We start from the raw sequence: 16,723 nt of genomic DNA on the forward strand, positions 1-16,723 counted from the left end.
CAGCTGGCTGTAATTCCTTTCCGGTTTTGAGAGGGTTCTTGAGAAGAAGGCGATGGGCGCCTCTTTTCCGTCAGGGAGCGTGTGGCTGAGGATGGCCCCGACGCCAAAGGGGGATGCGTCACAAGTGACTGCTAGTGGTAGGGTCTCGCTGTATTGGATGAGAACAGCGCCCGATGTGAGTAGGTCTTTAGTCCGGTTGAATGCGTTTTCCTCTCGCCTTCCCCAGTTCCAGGTGGCTGTCTTGTCCAACAGCCTATGCAACGGTTCCGCCGCGGTCGCCTTTTGGGGCAGGAAAACATTATAGAAATTAATCAGTCCCAGAAACGCCTGTAGTTCGGTTTTATTTCTCGGTCTGGGGGCTTCCTTGATGGCCCTGATTTTTTTTCCCGTTGGGTGGATTTTGTGCTGGTCTAGGAGGTACCCTAGGAATTCGACTCTCTCGGTGCACAGCTGGCATTTCTCTTTCTTGACTTTTAACCCCGAGTCTTTGAATTTTTGAAGCACCTCCCTCAAACGGCTCTCCAATTGTTTTTGGTTGGCCGCTGACACCAGCACGTCGTCACAATAGGGCACTACCCCCTTGATGCCTTGGAGCAGCCTCTCCATCAGGCTCTGGAAGACTCCTGGGGCTACGCTGACTCCGAATTGGAGCCTCTTGCAGCGGAAGGCTCCCCGGTGGGTGACTATGGTTTGTGCCTCTGCGGTTTCCGCGTCGACCGGCAGTTGTTGGTAGGCTTGAGCCAGGTCGAGTTTCACGAAAACCTTGCCTTCCCCCAGTGAGTGCAGAAGGTGCTGTACTACTGGGACGGGATAGGCGCTCTGTTGCAGGGCGCGGTTGAGGGTGGCCTTGTAGTCACCACAAATTCTCACCGAACCTTCTGGCTTTACCGGGGTGACTATGGGGGTCTCCCACCTGGCATGGTCTGTTGGTTCGAGTTTCCCTTGTTCGATGAGCTTGTTTAACTGCTCGTCGATCTTAGGTTTGAGCGCGAAGGGTACTCACCGGGGTTTAAGGCGGATTGGGGCAATGTTAGGGTCTAGGTTGAAGGATATCGGGGCCCCTCGTTACTTGCCTAGGCTGCCGTCGAAGACCTCTTGGAAATTTCTTGCGAGCTGCTCCTCCCAGTCCGCCTCGGCGATGTGGTTGGTGCCCGTCACCTCTATTCCTAATGGTGCAAACCATTGTAGTCCCAAAAGGCTAGGGCGGTCCTTGTCCACGATGGTGAGGTGCGCCCCTTGAATGTATTTTGGTGCGCCCCTTGAATGTAATTTTAAAGTGTCCAATTCCGACTACGGGGATGCGGTTCCCTTGGTTGTCCTTGAGGATGAGCTTCTGGCTTTCCAGTTCGTGTCTGTGGATGGTGGGCACCAGGCGCTTGATTTCCCGCCAAGCGACCATGGAGAGGTAGGATCCGGAATCCACCTCCATTTTGCATGGTCGGTCTTCGATGCCCACCTCCACGTGTACCTTTCGGGCGTCCCAGTTTGAAGAGTGGCCGATAACAACCGTTTGGTGGGTCTCTTCTCGTTGTCGAGCCTCATTGAGCCGCCTGTTTCTTCCTTCCCGGCTCCATCGGCTCTTGATGTGCCGGTCTTTGTTTCTGGGGGGGGTGCCGTCTCGTCTCCGGGGGCTGCTGTCTTGACGCCGGGGACTCTGGTTCCGCTTGAACCAGCACACTCTGGCGATGTGACCCCGCTTGTCGCAGTGCCAGCAGATTGCGTCGAGGAACCGGCATTCCGCCCATGGATGGTCACCCCCGCACCCGGCGCACTGGAAACCCGACTTACGACCTCGTCGCTCGCGCCGGTCCCGTTCCGCCTGGAGCCGGTGGATGTCCTCCTCGTCGTCCTCGGTGTCGGTGAGGGAGTCGAGGTTGCCATGATGTGTGGTGGGGGTTGCTCGGTGACTGGCTTCGGCGTGCTTCTCGGGGGCTGGGGCTGCTTCGGTTGTTGCGGGCCGGTCCATTGTGCTTGCTTGCCGCATCCGGGCCGCCGATTTCCTGGTCGCCTCCGCTGCAGTTGCCTCGGCGAGGGCATCAGTGAGGGATATGTCGCCCCTCGCCATTAGTCGGCTTTGCAGGATAGGGTCTTTGAGTCCTAGGACGACACAGTCTCGCAGGGCTTCATCCATGTCGGTGAACCCGCACATGCCCCCGAGGTCTCGTAGATCAGCCACGAAGTCGCTGATACTCTCACCCTCCTTCTGATCCCTCCGGTAGAAGTCGTGCCAGCGGATGAGGGTGGGCACAGCAGGCGCATAGTGGCTTCGCAACAGTGGCTCGAGGTCGGCCCAGTCCATCGCTTTCACATCGAGGGGCTTGGCGAGGGCTTTCGCCATCTTAAACACTGCGGGCCCGCAGTGAGTCAGGAACACGGCTCTTTTTTTCTGTCCATTTGCGTCCTTTAGGTTGCTGCTTTCTAGGAACATGAGGAATCTATCGATGTAAGATTCCCAGTCCTCTGCAGCCTGGTTGAAAGGTGCGGGTGGCGCGGTGCTGCTGGCCATGGTGCCGGTCGCCAGGCCACGGTGCCATGTGCAGGGTGGGTCTTTGTTCAGCATCCCATCCTCGTCGCCAGTGTTGTGTTGGTAGATCGGTCCCAAGAAGAGACGCGAGGCGAGTGACTTTTAAAAGCTCTTTATTAGTTAGGTAGATCTGCTTGCTAGGCTCGGATCGGCAGCGGCTTATATTGGTCTCGCACAGGGTGCTGCGGCCAATGGCAGCCGTTCGAATCTCCCGCGATCGGCTCGGCCAATCGCGGTTGCTTCGTAACGGCCAATCAGTGCCGCACACTCGACCAATCAGGTTGCTGTGCGTCTCAGCCAATCCGAACGCAGGTTTACAAGAATGCAAATACAGAACAGCTATGCTGTATAGTATGCCTTATTTTAATTCTGATGGTTCTGACACAAACAAGTTAGCCATATCATACCTGAAATATATTGAATGGATTTCTAAATAACGCCAACTGGTGGCAGCACCTGGCTGATTTTGGCAGATTAGAAAAAAATTAAAGAGGACCAGACGAGGAAGCCTTGACAAACAACTTTATTCATTATTGCCATGTCACTATAGCCAGCAGAAAAAAAATCATCTTGAAGGAGACTTCAGTAACAGATAGTCCTTGATTTACAACCCTGAGTCTGCAATTTTGGCTGAGTTGTAATGGTCATTAAGTGGGTCACCATGTGACCATGCCCGATTTTATGATTTTTTTTTGTGGTCATTAAGCAAATGCCATGGTCATAGAGTGACTGCAATGGTTGTTAAGCGAGGGTATTGTTTGCTATGGGGTATTTTTTTTTGCAGGAAACTGGGAGTAAAAGTCAATTTTTGGAAAAAGCATCATAAATCAATCATGTGACTGAGGGGTGCCGCAAACGGTTATAGATTTGTGCAGGTGGCTGAGCACTCAAAATAATGACTCTGTGGGGAGCATGTCAGAACTCCAAAAATGTCTGTGGAGATTCTCAGTCTTTCAGGTCATAGTTGTCTCAAAGATGGTTTTTCAAAGGGCAACTAGACTGTTTTTTTCCCCTGAGGAGGAGGAAGAAGAAGAGGTGTCTTGGATAAGAAATGAAACACCTTCTTCTTCTTCCTCAGGGAAAAAAAAAACCAATCCAGATGTCTTTTGAAAAACCACCTCTGAGGTAATTCAAAATAGACTGTAAGCAGCTTTTTCGGATTTGAGTTGTAATATTAACAGTCACTAAGTGACCAGTCATAAGTCAAGGACTACCTGTAATTGCACAGTCTAATTTCACAAGAAAAGGTTAAAAGAGGCAGGTGAGTTTATTACCGAAAAGGAATTGTGAGAAATGGATCACATCTACACAGCACTCTAAGCCAGCTATAAATCTACCTGATGCATTCACACAACATACTAAGCTCAGTTAATATTCTTCTTGGATGGGAGGGCGCTGCTCATCGCTTTGGTTTTAGCTTAGCATGTTGTACAAATGCAGCTCGTGTGGTTGGTGTGATGTATTTTTTCACCTCCTTCGAGTTAAACCAGAGGGGTGAACACAGGCAACTGGATAAGTCTTTGACAAGGGTTGTATATCTATGGAGAGTCAATTATCTAGGTTCATGGTTGTCCCAAAGACTCTTTATTCCAAAAGGCATCTGAACTTTTTTTCTTTTTCTTTTGAAAACATTTCATATCTCACCCAGAAAGAACTGAAGAAACATTTTGGATGAGAAACAAAACATTTTCAAAGAAAAAAAAAACACCAAGTCCAGTTGCCTTGTGGAAAAAGCACCACTGGGACAAAGGGTTGTGTGTGCCTCACCCTGAAGAGGCACCGGATAGTCCCCAATCAGAATAGTCATAGTGTTGAATTTGGGTATTGGCTGAACAGATGATCTCTGAGGGCCCCTCTACTTCCGTATATTGTCTTAGGTGACAGAAGCAAACCAGGCCATCTCCGAATACAGTAAGGTAATTTATCTGCCTGGGCCCAGAAGATTATGGGAACACAGTTGGCGTTCATCAACCAGAGTTGGATTCAGTATTTTGTGAGAATCTGTGATTATAAGGCAACTTCATTTGCTCACTGGAGAGCATATTCTGCAAGGATTTGAGCGGATCACTTAGCCAACCTGCTCAGTTGTTTCTCCCTCTGCCTCCTCAGTTTTCAGTTCATTTTGGTCTGAACTAGTGTTTCCCAACCTCAGCGACTTTTAGATGTGCGGATTTCATCTCCCAGAATGGCTGCAGAGTCTGGGAATTATCCCACTTTTTAAAACAGCTGAGGGTGAGAAACTATGTTCATTGTGTTTCTCCGGAAATACTAGTCTGTATCTGTTGCCACGATCTCGCTATTTTGTCTTTTGTTCCAGAGGGGAAAACACTCTGCATATGCCCAGAGTGCCTTTGCCCCACAATGATGCAACCTATCACATAAATGCAACCAAGCAAGCCAGTAAATTTGCTTAGGGATTTCCTCTGGCTAGGAACGAGTCTTGTCGAATTGTTCTTTCTTTTTCTTCCATTCAGAAGGGTTCCTTTCGCCCCGAAGGCGAATTTCTCGGGCTGTTTTCCCCCGAAACCCATCCTCGTTCGCGGATTTCTCGGGCTGTTTGTGCCCCGACCGAGGCTCATAATGGTTGCATTCAGGGCTCACGCTCAGCCACACAGTTCATTCTAACCGTGGCTTGCCGAACCAGCCAGGGAGCCCTGATAAAGCGAAGCCCTACATTTCGCGCCCTTTCTCAAGACCAGAAAGTGCCCGTTGCGCTGAGCCCAAACCAAAGCCGCTTTTAAAAAAAAAAATATCGAGCGCGATGAACAAACCAAGCCGCATCTTATTTCCCACCCGGAGCGTAGAAAGCAGCGCAGACCGCCGCAGCGAGCGGGGCGAGGGGAGAGGCGCTGGAGCAACCGGGCGGCTCCCACCAGCCGTCGCACCCCGCCGCTCCGCCACCCACCCCCGGCCGCCGCTCGGCTCCCTCCGAAGCCTCGTCGGCTTTCAGCTCGCCGGATGCCTCTCTGCTTTGGGGAGAAAACACCCGCCGTGGCGGGAGGCGACCAGCAAGGGGCGCTATTGCAATGCTGGAGGAAGGCCGGCTTGGGAGGGTGGGGGGCGGCTCAACTGCACCCGCGCACACACGTTCACTCACACACACATCCATCCCACACTCGCCCATAATACCCAAGGCTTCGCATCCTCGGCTCGCACAGCCCATCCGCTCGGGACGGTAACCAACGCCGGATGGGATGTGGAGTCGTCAGGTGCAGCCGTCACCGCCACCTTCTCTGACGGCCTCTGGAAATCAGAGCTCTTGACGAGGAGGAGGAGGAGGAGAGGAAGATTAATCCCGCTAAACCGGCTCTTTCCCCCCTCCCTTTTCTTGCACCTTGCAAGACCGCCAGACTGCCGGGAGTAGCCGAGGGGAGCACCGCGGAGTCCTGAAAAATGGAGTAAGCGTTTCTTCTCTTTCTTTCTTTCTTTCTTTCTTTCTTTCTCTTTTTTCCCTCTCTTTCCTTCGCTCCCGGTCCGCGCCTGGAGGGTGCCCTTTTGGTGTCGGGAGTCTTTCCCCGTCTTCGTTCCGCCTCCGGTGCTGGAGCGGCTCCCTTTACAATATGCTGGGGACCCCTTGGCTGTGGCTGATGGGGCGGGGAGGAGACGTTGCAAAAGGCTTTGGCCGTGGCAGATCTCGCCTCTTGTCTCCCCCCCCCCCTCCCAATGGGCGATGCTGCTGCATTGGGCTCCTCGGACTTCAGGTTTCCAGCCTTGCTGGTTTTGCCCGCCAACTCTTGTTAAAAAAAAAAAAAAAAGGCTAGCCGGCTGCACACCCCGAATGGGAAGGGAAGCTGAAAGAAAGGCTGGTCCTTTTTCTCAGGGGGTGACGCTCCATCTCTTTCTCGCAGCCTCTCCCTCCTCTTTTTTTTTACCTGTTGTTTGCAAGCTTTCATCTGCTGTGTATGTGTGTTTGCGTGGTAGTGCGTGACTGCCGCCACCCAGCCACCCTCCCTCCCCACCCCATCCAAGCAATGACTCAGGCGATTCTGAGAAGATGCACTTCGTTGGTGGCTTCCCACTGTCCCTCCTGTTCCTTCTACTCCAAATTGGGTTGGGTTGGTTGTTTTCCTTCCTTTCTTTTGCTGTCCTCCAACCCGACCCAGGTGGAGGCTGCCTTTCAGGGTGGGGTAAGGTAGGCCCATCAATTCACCCTCCTTCCCTGAGAGAGAGGGGCCTTCCAAACGGCCTGGCTTTCATGGGCTTGCCTGAAGCAAAAAATAACAAGCCTTCTTTTTTTATTATTATTTGACATTTTAATTTCTTCGGATGCACTTGAGCGAAAGCACCCTTTGACAAGGAAGATGCCTCCAAAGCCCCGGATTGACAGAAAACAAAGGAATGGATTTAAGGGAAGGGTTCAGATTCAAGGCCTTCCTGTAACAGCTGTACTAAGTAAAGGGCATTGGATGCATGCCTAACCGTACCTTTGTTTTTATTTCCTTATTAATAAAAACTGCCCCTAGGTTTCGCCAGCCTGCTTCCAATTGGTTCTTTTTTTTCAATGGGCACACAGGTCCACAAAGTTGGCTCTGTGTGTGTGTGTGTGTGAAGATGGGTACATTCCTTTTGTCGGTCTTGCAATCTTGCCTGAAATCTTTGCTGAAAAGGAGGAAAAAGGGAAGGATTTTGACATATCGTTGCCCGCTTTCTGACGAGGAACTGAAAATGTGCTTTTTGTCCCCAGTAGCCTCCAGTAGGAATTGCTGGCGCCGGGCACAATCTCTTGGGAGGCTTCCCAGCCGAACTGTCTTGGTATCCACGTGTGCCAATTAACAGAATTAGACTTTAGCCAGGGATTTCTTCTAGATTGCTAGAAAAATTGCTGCAGTGAATTGAAATTTCAAGTTTCTGTTTTGGACCCTTCCCTTCTGCTGTTTGAATGTTTGGGTGTATGCCACAGAATGTTCTGTGGTATAACCAGAAGGCATCTTGAGATTCATAATGGAAACGTGTGTTTTATGGGGATAAAAAAGGATTGACTTTAATGTATTCCCCCAAAAAGATAAGGACAAAACAGTGCAATAGCCATTTTAAGGAAAGCTCTCCTTTTTCTTCACTAACAGAAAGACTTTCTGTGGTAACCTGGCTTTGAAAGGTTTAAATACTTCCCTGGAGCCTGGTTTTAGGCTGAATGTTTTCAATCTTCTGTGGAGTTTATTTGACTTCTGGGAGAGCAGATGAGGCAAGATGGGACTTCCCTCTGCTTTCATTTAAATATTTCATTTGTCTTTTGGCAACTACTGTAAGCATCCAGCTAATTGGTTTTTATTTTTCCAGTAGCTACATAAAACTAACCATCTTCACTAATCATAAGATACTTTAGCCTGTATAGCTCTCAACCTCATAGAGTATCCCAACCCTCTTCCTACAACAAGGGGGTAGCCAGGGAGGGCTTAATAGTAATAATTCGTGGTTGTATACATATTAAAATATAGACCCCCTAGCCAGAAAGAGTTGCCTTTTATGATACGAGTGGCATATAAGTTAAATAAATAAATGAATAAATAAAGAATGTGCATTTTTCCAGGAAGAAACGTAAGACCGTAGAAAAAAAACAGACCCCCCCATTTTTTAATATATATATCAAATTTGGAGATTGCCCATCTCACTCACAGAGTGACTCTTTTGATCTTAGCTTTGCTACCCTTATTTTGGAGGTCCAACAAATTAAGGATTTTCTCCTTAGGCTGTCTTTGACAGGCGAAGCAAATTCTGAATTTGGTTCCTTTGCTTCTAACTAGGCGGTCTGAATTGAGATTCTTTCAAGAAGGGCCCTGCAACCTTAATTGTTGGCTCTTGTTTTTCACACACTTGTCCCTGCTTGTCAGCTGCAGATCTAAGAAGTGCAATTCTTAACTTTTCCTTGCATGGTTATCTTTTTTTTAAGAGCACGCACTGCCCACTTGTTTCCCAAAAAACTTGAGGCAGCATCTGAGCACCCATCCTTTTATTTCTTCCTTTGGCATGATCGAGCCTCAGCGTTCAAGGTGGTGTCTGGGATCCCACTGCTTTTTCAATGGGTGTTGCTCCAGACCACTGTAGTGTTTATGGAAGAGCCAGTTTGATGGTTCAAGAAGCTGGACTAGTCCTACCTTAGACATAAAGCCATCTGCTTCTAATCTAGCCACCTTAGCAATAACACCAGTATATCGATCTCAGCGAGTTTAAGACGTGTGGACTTCAACTCCCAGAATTCCCAGCCAGCTAGGTCTTAAATTTACTGAGATTCAGAAACACTGCATTACTTCCAACTGGCTTTCATGTAAATGCTACAGAGCTCTGAGACAACGCCCAATTTAAGAGTAATGGGACTACAGACGCCTCCCCCCCCCCAGTTCAAAGTGAGTCCCAATTTTTAATTTTCCCACAGCCCTAAGAAAGTAAATCACATGCTGTCCCAGAGATGGTTTTTGGAAAGGCAACTGGACTTTCTTGGGGGTTTTTCCCCTTGAAAATATTTCACTTCTTATCTGAGAAGCTTCTTCAACTCTGAATGGTGGGTTTATATTTGTATGCATTTATATTCTTTGTAGGCATCTAGTCATTAGCACTAGTATGTATGCAGGTGTGAAGAATCAATGCCACAGGTTAAATTCCAGTTAAGCTCCTTCTACAGATTGTGAAAGAGTTTGTGCTTCTGTGTGTAAGGCTATACTAGTATGCTTAAGAGCTAATTTCTTCAATTATCTTTGGGTGGATAGAACTGCGACCATTAAGCTTCTGGTCAGAGGCATACTAGCATCCACCACAACTTAGTTTGAACATATTCTAGAATTCAATCCTACAAGATGAAAAGTTGTGTACAGGATATTGTTGGGTTCACTGAGTTCCTTCCACGACACAATCTGTTTTGCAAATAAGCATGTGACCTTCCTAATCTTTCATTATCTCAAAATTTAGTCTGAAACTAAGCAAATTTTGCCATATCACAGTCCTTTTTGAGCAGTAGCCAAAACTGATAATCTAAAATAATTTAAGCAGAACTTTAAAAAAACAACAACTAGAAAACATCTCTGGAGTTGGCGCCCAAGATTGAAAGATTAAATAATAATGATAATGTTGTCATAACAATACAAACAATAATAGCACTGTCCCTGCTGTTAGTACAGCTATTACAACTGTTATTGACAGTTAAAATTCCAAAAACAGATTAGAGAATGATAATTAATGACTCTTTTCTATGATGCACAGAAATGCTAGAGCACTTCTTCTAGCTAGAAAAGCTTTGCAGAAGATTATTCCTTCTGGCAACAACCCTTCCCACATCTCGGTTTCCCAAACTTTTGCAGAGCAGATTTCAGAATAATTTTGATACCATTAGGTAACACGAGAAGTGGCCATGATGTGATCCAATTAATTTTAAAATGAAGGAGCAGAATGCTCTGAATGGTTATATAAGTACGGGTCGGGTGGCATCTTGTGAAACTAATACAGTTTATTAAAAGGCATAAACATTTGTGGGCTGCCACCGAAGCTTATGACTTCTAATAAAAATTGTTTGTCAGAGAAGATTCTATAGGACGGATTTTTTTATTACCACAGACTTAACACAGCCTACAATGTCTCTAATCTGCAAAGCAGTTATTAAAGAGTAGCTCTAAGAATGTTTCTCAACTTTGGCAACTTTAAGATATGTGGACTTCAATTCTCGGCATAGCTGGCGTAGGAATTCTAGAACAAGAAGTATTCAATTGAGATACATACAGGTAGTCCCTGACTTATGACCACAATTGTGACTGGAACTTCTGTCTTTAAGCAAGGCAGTTATTAAGAGAGGCACGTCCAATGTTATGACCTTTTTTGCTGTGGTCATTAAGCAAATCACACGGTTGTTAAGTGAATCTGGTTTCCCTTGTCGACTTTGCTTATTGGAAACCAGTTGGGAAAGTTGCAAATGGCGATCACATATCCCTGGGAAATTGCAACTATCAGAAATGCATACCAGTTGCCAAGTGCTTGAATTTTGATTATGTAACCATGGGGATGCTTCAACAGTCATAAGTGTGAGTTGCAGGCCACTTTTTTTTAGCGCCGTTGTAATTTTGGACAGTCACTAAACAAAGGGTTGTAAGTCAAGGACTACCTGTTCTAAGAGATCTTGGCCAAAAACAGAAAGCTGACTTATGCAGATCTTTCATCTGGTTCAGTTGTTAGCAAAATGTTTACCTTCATAGGGAGATTTATTAGTGTTCAATGCCCATGAGTGCTAAACAGAGCCTCCGTATTCAGGAGCAATTTAGCTCTGAATACCACAAGCAGTGGGGAAAAGGTATGGTTGGAACTAATTAGAAGCATCTAATTGGCCACTGTGGGGAAAAAGATAGTCAGATTCAGTGAAGTCGACGCACCCACAATCTTTGGTCTTCTGAGATCTGTCTTCTGTCATAACAAGTATTATTAATCAGGTTATCTGAATGGAACTTTGAATTAGAAGTCCTGAGCAATCTACTTCAGAATAGCATTTGTTATAGGTTGTACAATGAGTTTTCATATACCGGTAGCATCTCCACTCTAATTTCTGGTTGGTCATTGGATGGATTGGGGATAGGGAAGAGTTTAATTTAGTTCACGAAGATTTAGATCAGATTAGATTAACAGAGTTGGAAGGGATCTTGTAGGCCATCTAGTCCAAACCACCCACCCACCCAAGCAGGAGACCCTACACCATTTCTGACAAATGGCAGTCCAATCTCTTCTTAAAAGTCTCAAATGATGAAGCTCCCACTATTGTCGAAGGCAAGCTATTCCATTGGTTGATTGTTCTCACTGTCAGAAATTTTCTCTTTATTTCCAGGTTGAATCTCTCCTTGTTCAATTTCCATCCATTATTCCTTATCTGGCCTTTGAGTGCCTTGGAAAATAGCTTACCCCTTCTTCTCTGTGGCAGCCCCTCAAATATTGGAATTCTGCTATCATGTCTCAAAACTTAGTTATCACCTGAAATGTTCAATTCCCTGAATTTTGAAGTATTATCCACAAATAATAATAAAGAATGTATATTTAGGGAACAGCTTGTTCAAAAATGCTTATTTTAAACATTTAAATGCATTTAGAAAAAATGCATTTGTAGATTTCTCCCCCAAACCATGCACACCCTCAAAAAGACCCAATTTCTGTATATTAGGCAAACGGAAACAATGCTGTGTTGTGTAGTACTGGAAATAGTGCACCAAAATATTTAACCAATTTTAGTGCCAACTTCTTTTTAAAAATATCAAATCAAATTTGACAGAGTCAATAAAATGAAACCCACAAAAAAAATTGGACAAATTAATCAAAATCAAAAACAGAGAGTAACTAAAACAGACAGGTTTATCCATTCTCGTTGGAACCAGAAAGACACAGTTTAAAATTGATGGTAGTCTGATCCCAAACACAGCCTCTACATTTTCCCATTGTCTGGTTTGGAGAATTAGAGATAAAGCAGGATGACAGCCAAGGAGGACTTCTCACATCTTGCCTTGCCTTGTCTTCATCAAGGAATTAACCGCACCTAAGGAACAATACAAGAGCACACAACAGATAAAAACTCAAGGTAAACCGCTCCAAACTTGATTGCAGAAAGTACGACTTCAGCAACAGAGTGGTCAATGCCTGGAATGCACTACCTGACTCTGTTGTTACATCCTCTAACCCCTTCTCCTTTAACCTCAGACTATCCACTATTGACCTCACCCCATTCCTAAGAGGCCTATAAGGGGCGTGCATAAGTGCACAATTGTGCCTACTGTCCCTATCCTATTGCCCCCATTTATTTGTACCTATTTCCTGTATTCTTACTCATGTTTATACTTATACCTATTTTCTTGTAAGCGACTGACAAATGAAATAAATAAATAAATAAAAAGTACCTATCGCTTTTTAAAACAGTCATATGTCCCATATTATAATCATGGACTTGTTATTTGTATGCAATAATGTTTTTACATAGGGGAGTTGGCTTGTTGGATGCAGGGAAAGAATGGGGGGCAAGGTCCGGAATCTCTGCTTCTCCTCCCAATCCCATGGGATACTCCAATCTGTTTTGAGAGCAGGAGAGCAGCTGTAAGGTAAACAGGGAATCAGATTTCAACCCCAGAAGTGCTTCTGTACCTCAGATCACAGCACAACTCTTCAGTTGGGTGCCTCCCAAATGTGTTGGACTTCAGAACCAGTAATCCATTAATTGAGCTGTTGCCTAACACATCTGGAAGACATCATAATGGGGAAATCTGCCTTACCTGCAGCTCATCAATCAGAGCAGCATTATCAGCTCTTTTGAATGTCTGGGGAGCAGGAAGCCGTCAAAAGCATTGGGGGGGAAAAAAGCAAGCTGGAGAAAAACATGGAAATGGAAGCATTAATGCTGCCATTCTCTCCGAGGGGCATAATATTAGCCGCCTGGCTCTAATGACAAAACAAACAATTAAAGATAGTACTTATCACCTTTTTTTGTTTCTTTTAGGCTGTTTGGCTTGATGCCATTATATAAATACACTTTTTTAAAAAAGGGATTAATGCACCCCAAGTTGCAAGATTTTGGCATTCTCAACTTGAAATACAATCATAGGAGCATACCAATGAAGGAGCATACCAATCAAGCTAAATAAATATAATTTTATGACATTTCTTGGGAGAACATCAACATCTTGTTTTGATTTGGCCATCTCATGAGTCTGCAGTGATTTTTTTTTTTAAAATAATAATTTTGGCTGGCTGGGGAATTCTGGGAGTTGAAGTACTGTATTTTTCTTATAAGTCTACCAACCATTTCTTATTCCTTCATACCGTTGTAGCCAATATATGAATGTTCTATTATCTCCCCTATAACTCTTTGTCATGGAACTATTTTCTCCGCTTTTGTAATATAATCCATAAACAGACTCTAGTCTTCAATGAAAAAAAACTTTTGTAGATTTTTTTTTCTAGCAGTCTTATGTCTCTTAAAGGTGGGGGTAAGCGACCTTCCTATTCCCCTTTAACCACATGATTTCTAGAATCCAGAAGGTTGAAAAAAGAGAACTACTGATTAGCTAGCCAGCCAGCCAGCCAGCAGGCTGTGACTGTCCCATTTCAACTGTGTGACTCCCCTGAAGTTGCTGAAGCAGTAAATTTGCTCTAGCAAGTCAGTTTAGGTCATGGGTGTCAAACTTAAGGCCTGTAGGCCGGATCCAGACCATAGGATGCTTAGATTTGGCCTGCAGGACCGCTCTGGAAACAGTGAAGGGCTGGCCTGTGGTGCCTCTGCCAAAATGGAGTTCATGAGGGCTGCAGGCGGCCCTCCCGAGCTCTGTTTTCACTGGCAGAGGGTTGCAGGAAGCCGTCACAGCCGAAAATGGAGCTTGGGAGCCCATTTTAACTGGCAGAGTGCTTGGACCGCCACAGGGGCACCCAGCATGAATGACATCAAGCTGACCGTGCCCACCCTGACCATGCCCACCTCAGCCCCCCCGAGATCAAACACAACCCTGATGTGGCCCTCAATGAAACTGAGTTTGACACTTCTGGTTTAGGTGATCAAGAACTTACTCCTGGACCACAGAGTGTAAGGAGGGTATTTCAATCTTGGCAACTTTAAGGTGTGTGGACTTCAGCTCCCAGAGTTCCCCAGCCGCTCGTCTTAAAGTTGCTAAGGTTGAAAAACACTGAGTTAGGCTATAACAGAATAACAGAGATGGACGGGACCTTGTAGATCATCTAGTCCAACCCTCCTCCCAAGCAGGAGACCCTACACCATTTCTGACAGATGCCAGCCCAGTTTCTTCTGAAAAGCTTCCAGTGATGAAGCTCCCACAACTTCCGAGGGCAACTTCTGTTCCATTGGTTGATTGCTATCACTGTCAGAAAATTTTCCTTATTTCTAGGGTGAATTTCTTCTTGATCAGTTTCCACCCATTATTCCTTGTCTGGCCTTTGGGTGCTTTGAAAAATAGACAGACCCCCTCCTCTCTGTGATAGCCCTTCAAATATTGGAACACTGCTATTATGTCTCCCGTGGTCCTTCACTAGAATAGCCATGTCCAGTTCCTATAACGTTTCTTCATATATTTTAGCTTCCAGTCCCTTAATCATCTTAATTGTTCTTCTCTACACTCTTTCTAAAGTCTCAACTATAGTGTGGTGACCAAAACTGGATGCAGTACTCTAGGTGTGGTCTTACTAAGGCTTTATAGAGTGGTATTAGTACCTCGCGTGACCTTGATTGAATCCTTCTGTTAATGCTACTTAGGATTGCATTGGCTTTTTTGGCTGTTGCTGCACACTGTTGGCTCATATTCAGTTGGCTGTCCACTAACACTTCAAGATCCCTTTCACAGTTACTGCTATTAAGCCTGGTTTCTCCCTATCTATGTGTGTATTTTTGGTTTTTCTTGCCTAAGACTGCACTTCTCTACACTAAATTTCATTTTGTGAGTTAGGGCCCAGTGTTCAAGTCTGTCAAAATCCATCTGGATCTTGAACCTATCGTTTAGGCTGAATGAATAAGTCATGGCAAGAGGTGTTCACAGCACAATTTCATGATTATTTACTTGGGAGTAAGCAAAGTTCTATCTATTATGCTTAACTGGGCTTTTTGCTGGCACTTACATGTTCTCTGCATATATACTTCCAAATGAAACAGGCATATGGAGTGATCCAGAAACAAATCCAGGTAGCATTATTCATAATTAGCTGGTGGTGAGACCTAGACTCAACTCTTGTGTCCAAAGGCAGTCTACACCTGGCAATATCTGCTTCCTGGAGATAAACAACAGAGATAAGCTATTAGATTTGTGACCTTTTTTTTCTAGGCAGCTGAAAATAGCACATGGGTCCCACCCATTTTATCTCATCAAGCATTCTGCTGGATTGGTTATCGACTAACCTGAGATAAACCAACAAGCTTCATGCTGAGTGGAAATTTGGACATTCTTTCGCCTGGGTGTTTAATCACATGCAGATTTTTGCATGCTTGCTCACTTGCTTGCTTCTGGAAGCTTCAGATTGGCCAGAACAGGAAAATCAGATGCTCTATTACAGGGGTGTCCAACCTTGGCAGGCAGGTGGGGAATTCTGGGAGTTGAAGTCCACAAGTCTTAAAGTTGCCAAGGTTGGACACCCTTGCTCTGTTAAAAGGTAAAACTTGTACCATACTGAGCCATTATACAGGTAGTTCTTGACTTACAAGCTGTCACTAATTGACCATTCGAAGTTGCAGTGGAACTATCTAGGGCAGGGGTGTCAAAGACAAGGCCTGAGGGCTGGATCTGGCCCGGGATATGGTCGGATACGGCCTGTGGGGCCATCTTGGAAAATGTAAAGGGCCGGCCCAGTCTACCCAATGTGAAGAGGAAGCATCAGGCCAGCATGGCTTCAACCAGGTCTACCCAGTGCGAAGAGGAAACATGCCAGCAGTTTGGGGAATGGCGTCAAGCTGGCCATGCCTACTAGTTGACCACACCCACCCAGTTGACCATATCCACCCAGTTGGCTATATCCACCCAGTTGGCTATGCTCTCCCAGTCAGCCACACCCGCCCAGTTGGCCATGCCCACCCAGTCAGCAAAGCCCAGTGAGTGCCGTCAAGCTGACCGTGCCCACCCAGTCGGCCATGGTCCTCAGCTCCCCCCAAGATCAACCACAGCCCTGATGCGGCCCTCAATGAAATTGAGCTTGATACCCCTGATCTAGGGGATACTTATGGCCAGGATTCAAAGTTCCAATGGTTCCCCCACTCCCAGTCATGTGATTCAACTTCAAGTGCTCAGAAACTGGCTGCATTTATGGCTGTTTACGTGGTCACATGACTGAGTTTTATGATGGTTTTGCTAAAATTGGCATTTACCTGTGGTTTTCATCAAAGCCATGCGCTTAACGAAAGATTGTTTTGTTTAATGAACATGCTGTTCATTTAACAACTGTGAAGGCTGCTTTACAACTGCCATACTTGCTTAAGGACTGCTTGCAAGAAATGTTGTAAAATTGTGTTGGTCACATCTACAGTTATAAATTGAGAACTACCTATACACTTAGTTCTCGACTTACAACCACAATTGAACCCAAAATTTCAGTTGTTAAGTGAAAAATTTGTTAAGTGAATTTGTCCCATTTTACAAATTTTCTTGCCAAATTTGTTAAGTGAATCACTGCAGTTAAATTAGTAACATGGTTGTTAAATGAATCTGGGTTCTTTATTGATTTTGCTTGTCAGAAGGTCGCAAAATGACTTGAGCACTGCAA

At 45.6% G+C, this 16,723-nt stretch overlaps 1 protein-coding gene across 2 annotated transcripts in view; it reads left to right on the forward strand.

Moving 5' to 3' along the window:
• PALM (paralemmin) overlaps window positions 1-16,723 on the forward strand; it is a 128,525-nt gene that overhangs the window by 38,181 nt on the left and 73,621 nt on the right. The window contains exon 1 of one of the 2 annotated variants that reach the window (XM_087952577.1): window positions 3,042-5,922. The exons of the other annotated variant lie outside the window; for it this stretch is intronic. Within the exon in view, the coding sequence (XP_087808703.1) occupies window positions 5,918-5,922 (5 nt within the window). The 5' untranslated portion in view covers window positions 3,042-5,917. Of the gene's footprint in view, window positions 1-3,041; window positions 5,923-16,723 lie in introns of those variants that run through there. 2 annotated transcript variants of the gene reach the window in all.

The sequence above is a fragment of the Notechis scutatus genome, chromosome 1 (genome assembly GCF_049901735.1).
Source record: "Notechis scutatus isolate UNSWTSFEM ecotype Mainland chromosome 1, rNotScu1.2, whole genome shotgun sequence".
Classification (NCBI taxonomy): Eukaryota; Metazoa; Chordata; class Lepidosauria; order Squamata; family Elapidae; genus Notechis; species Notechis scutatus.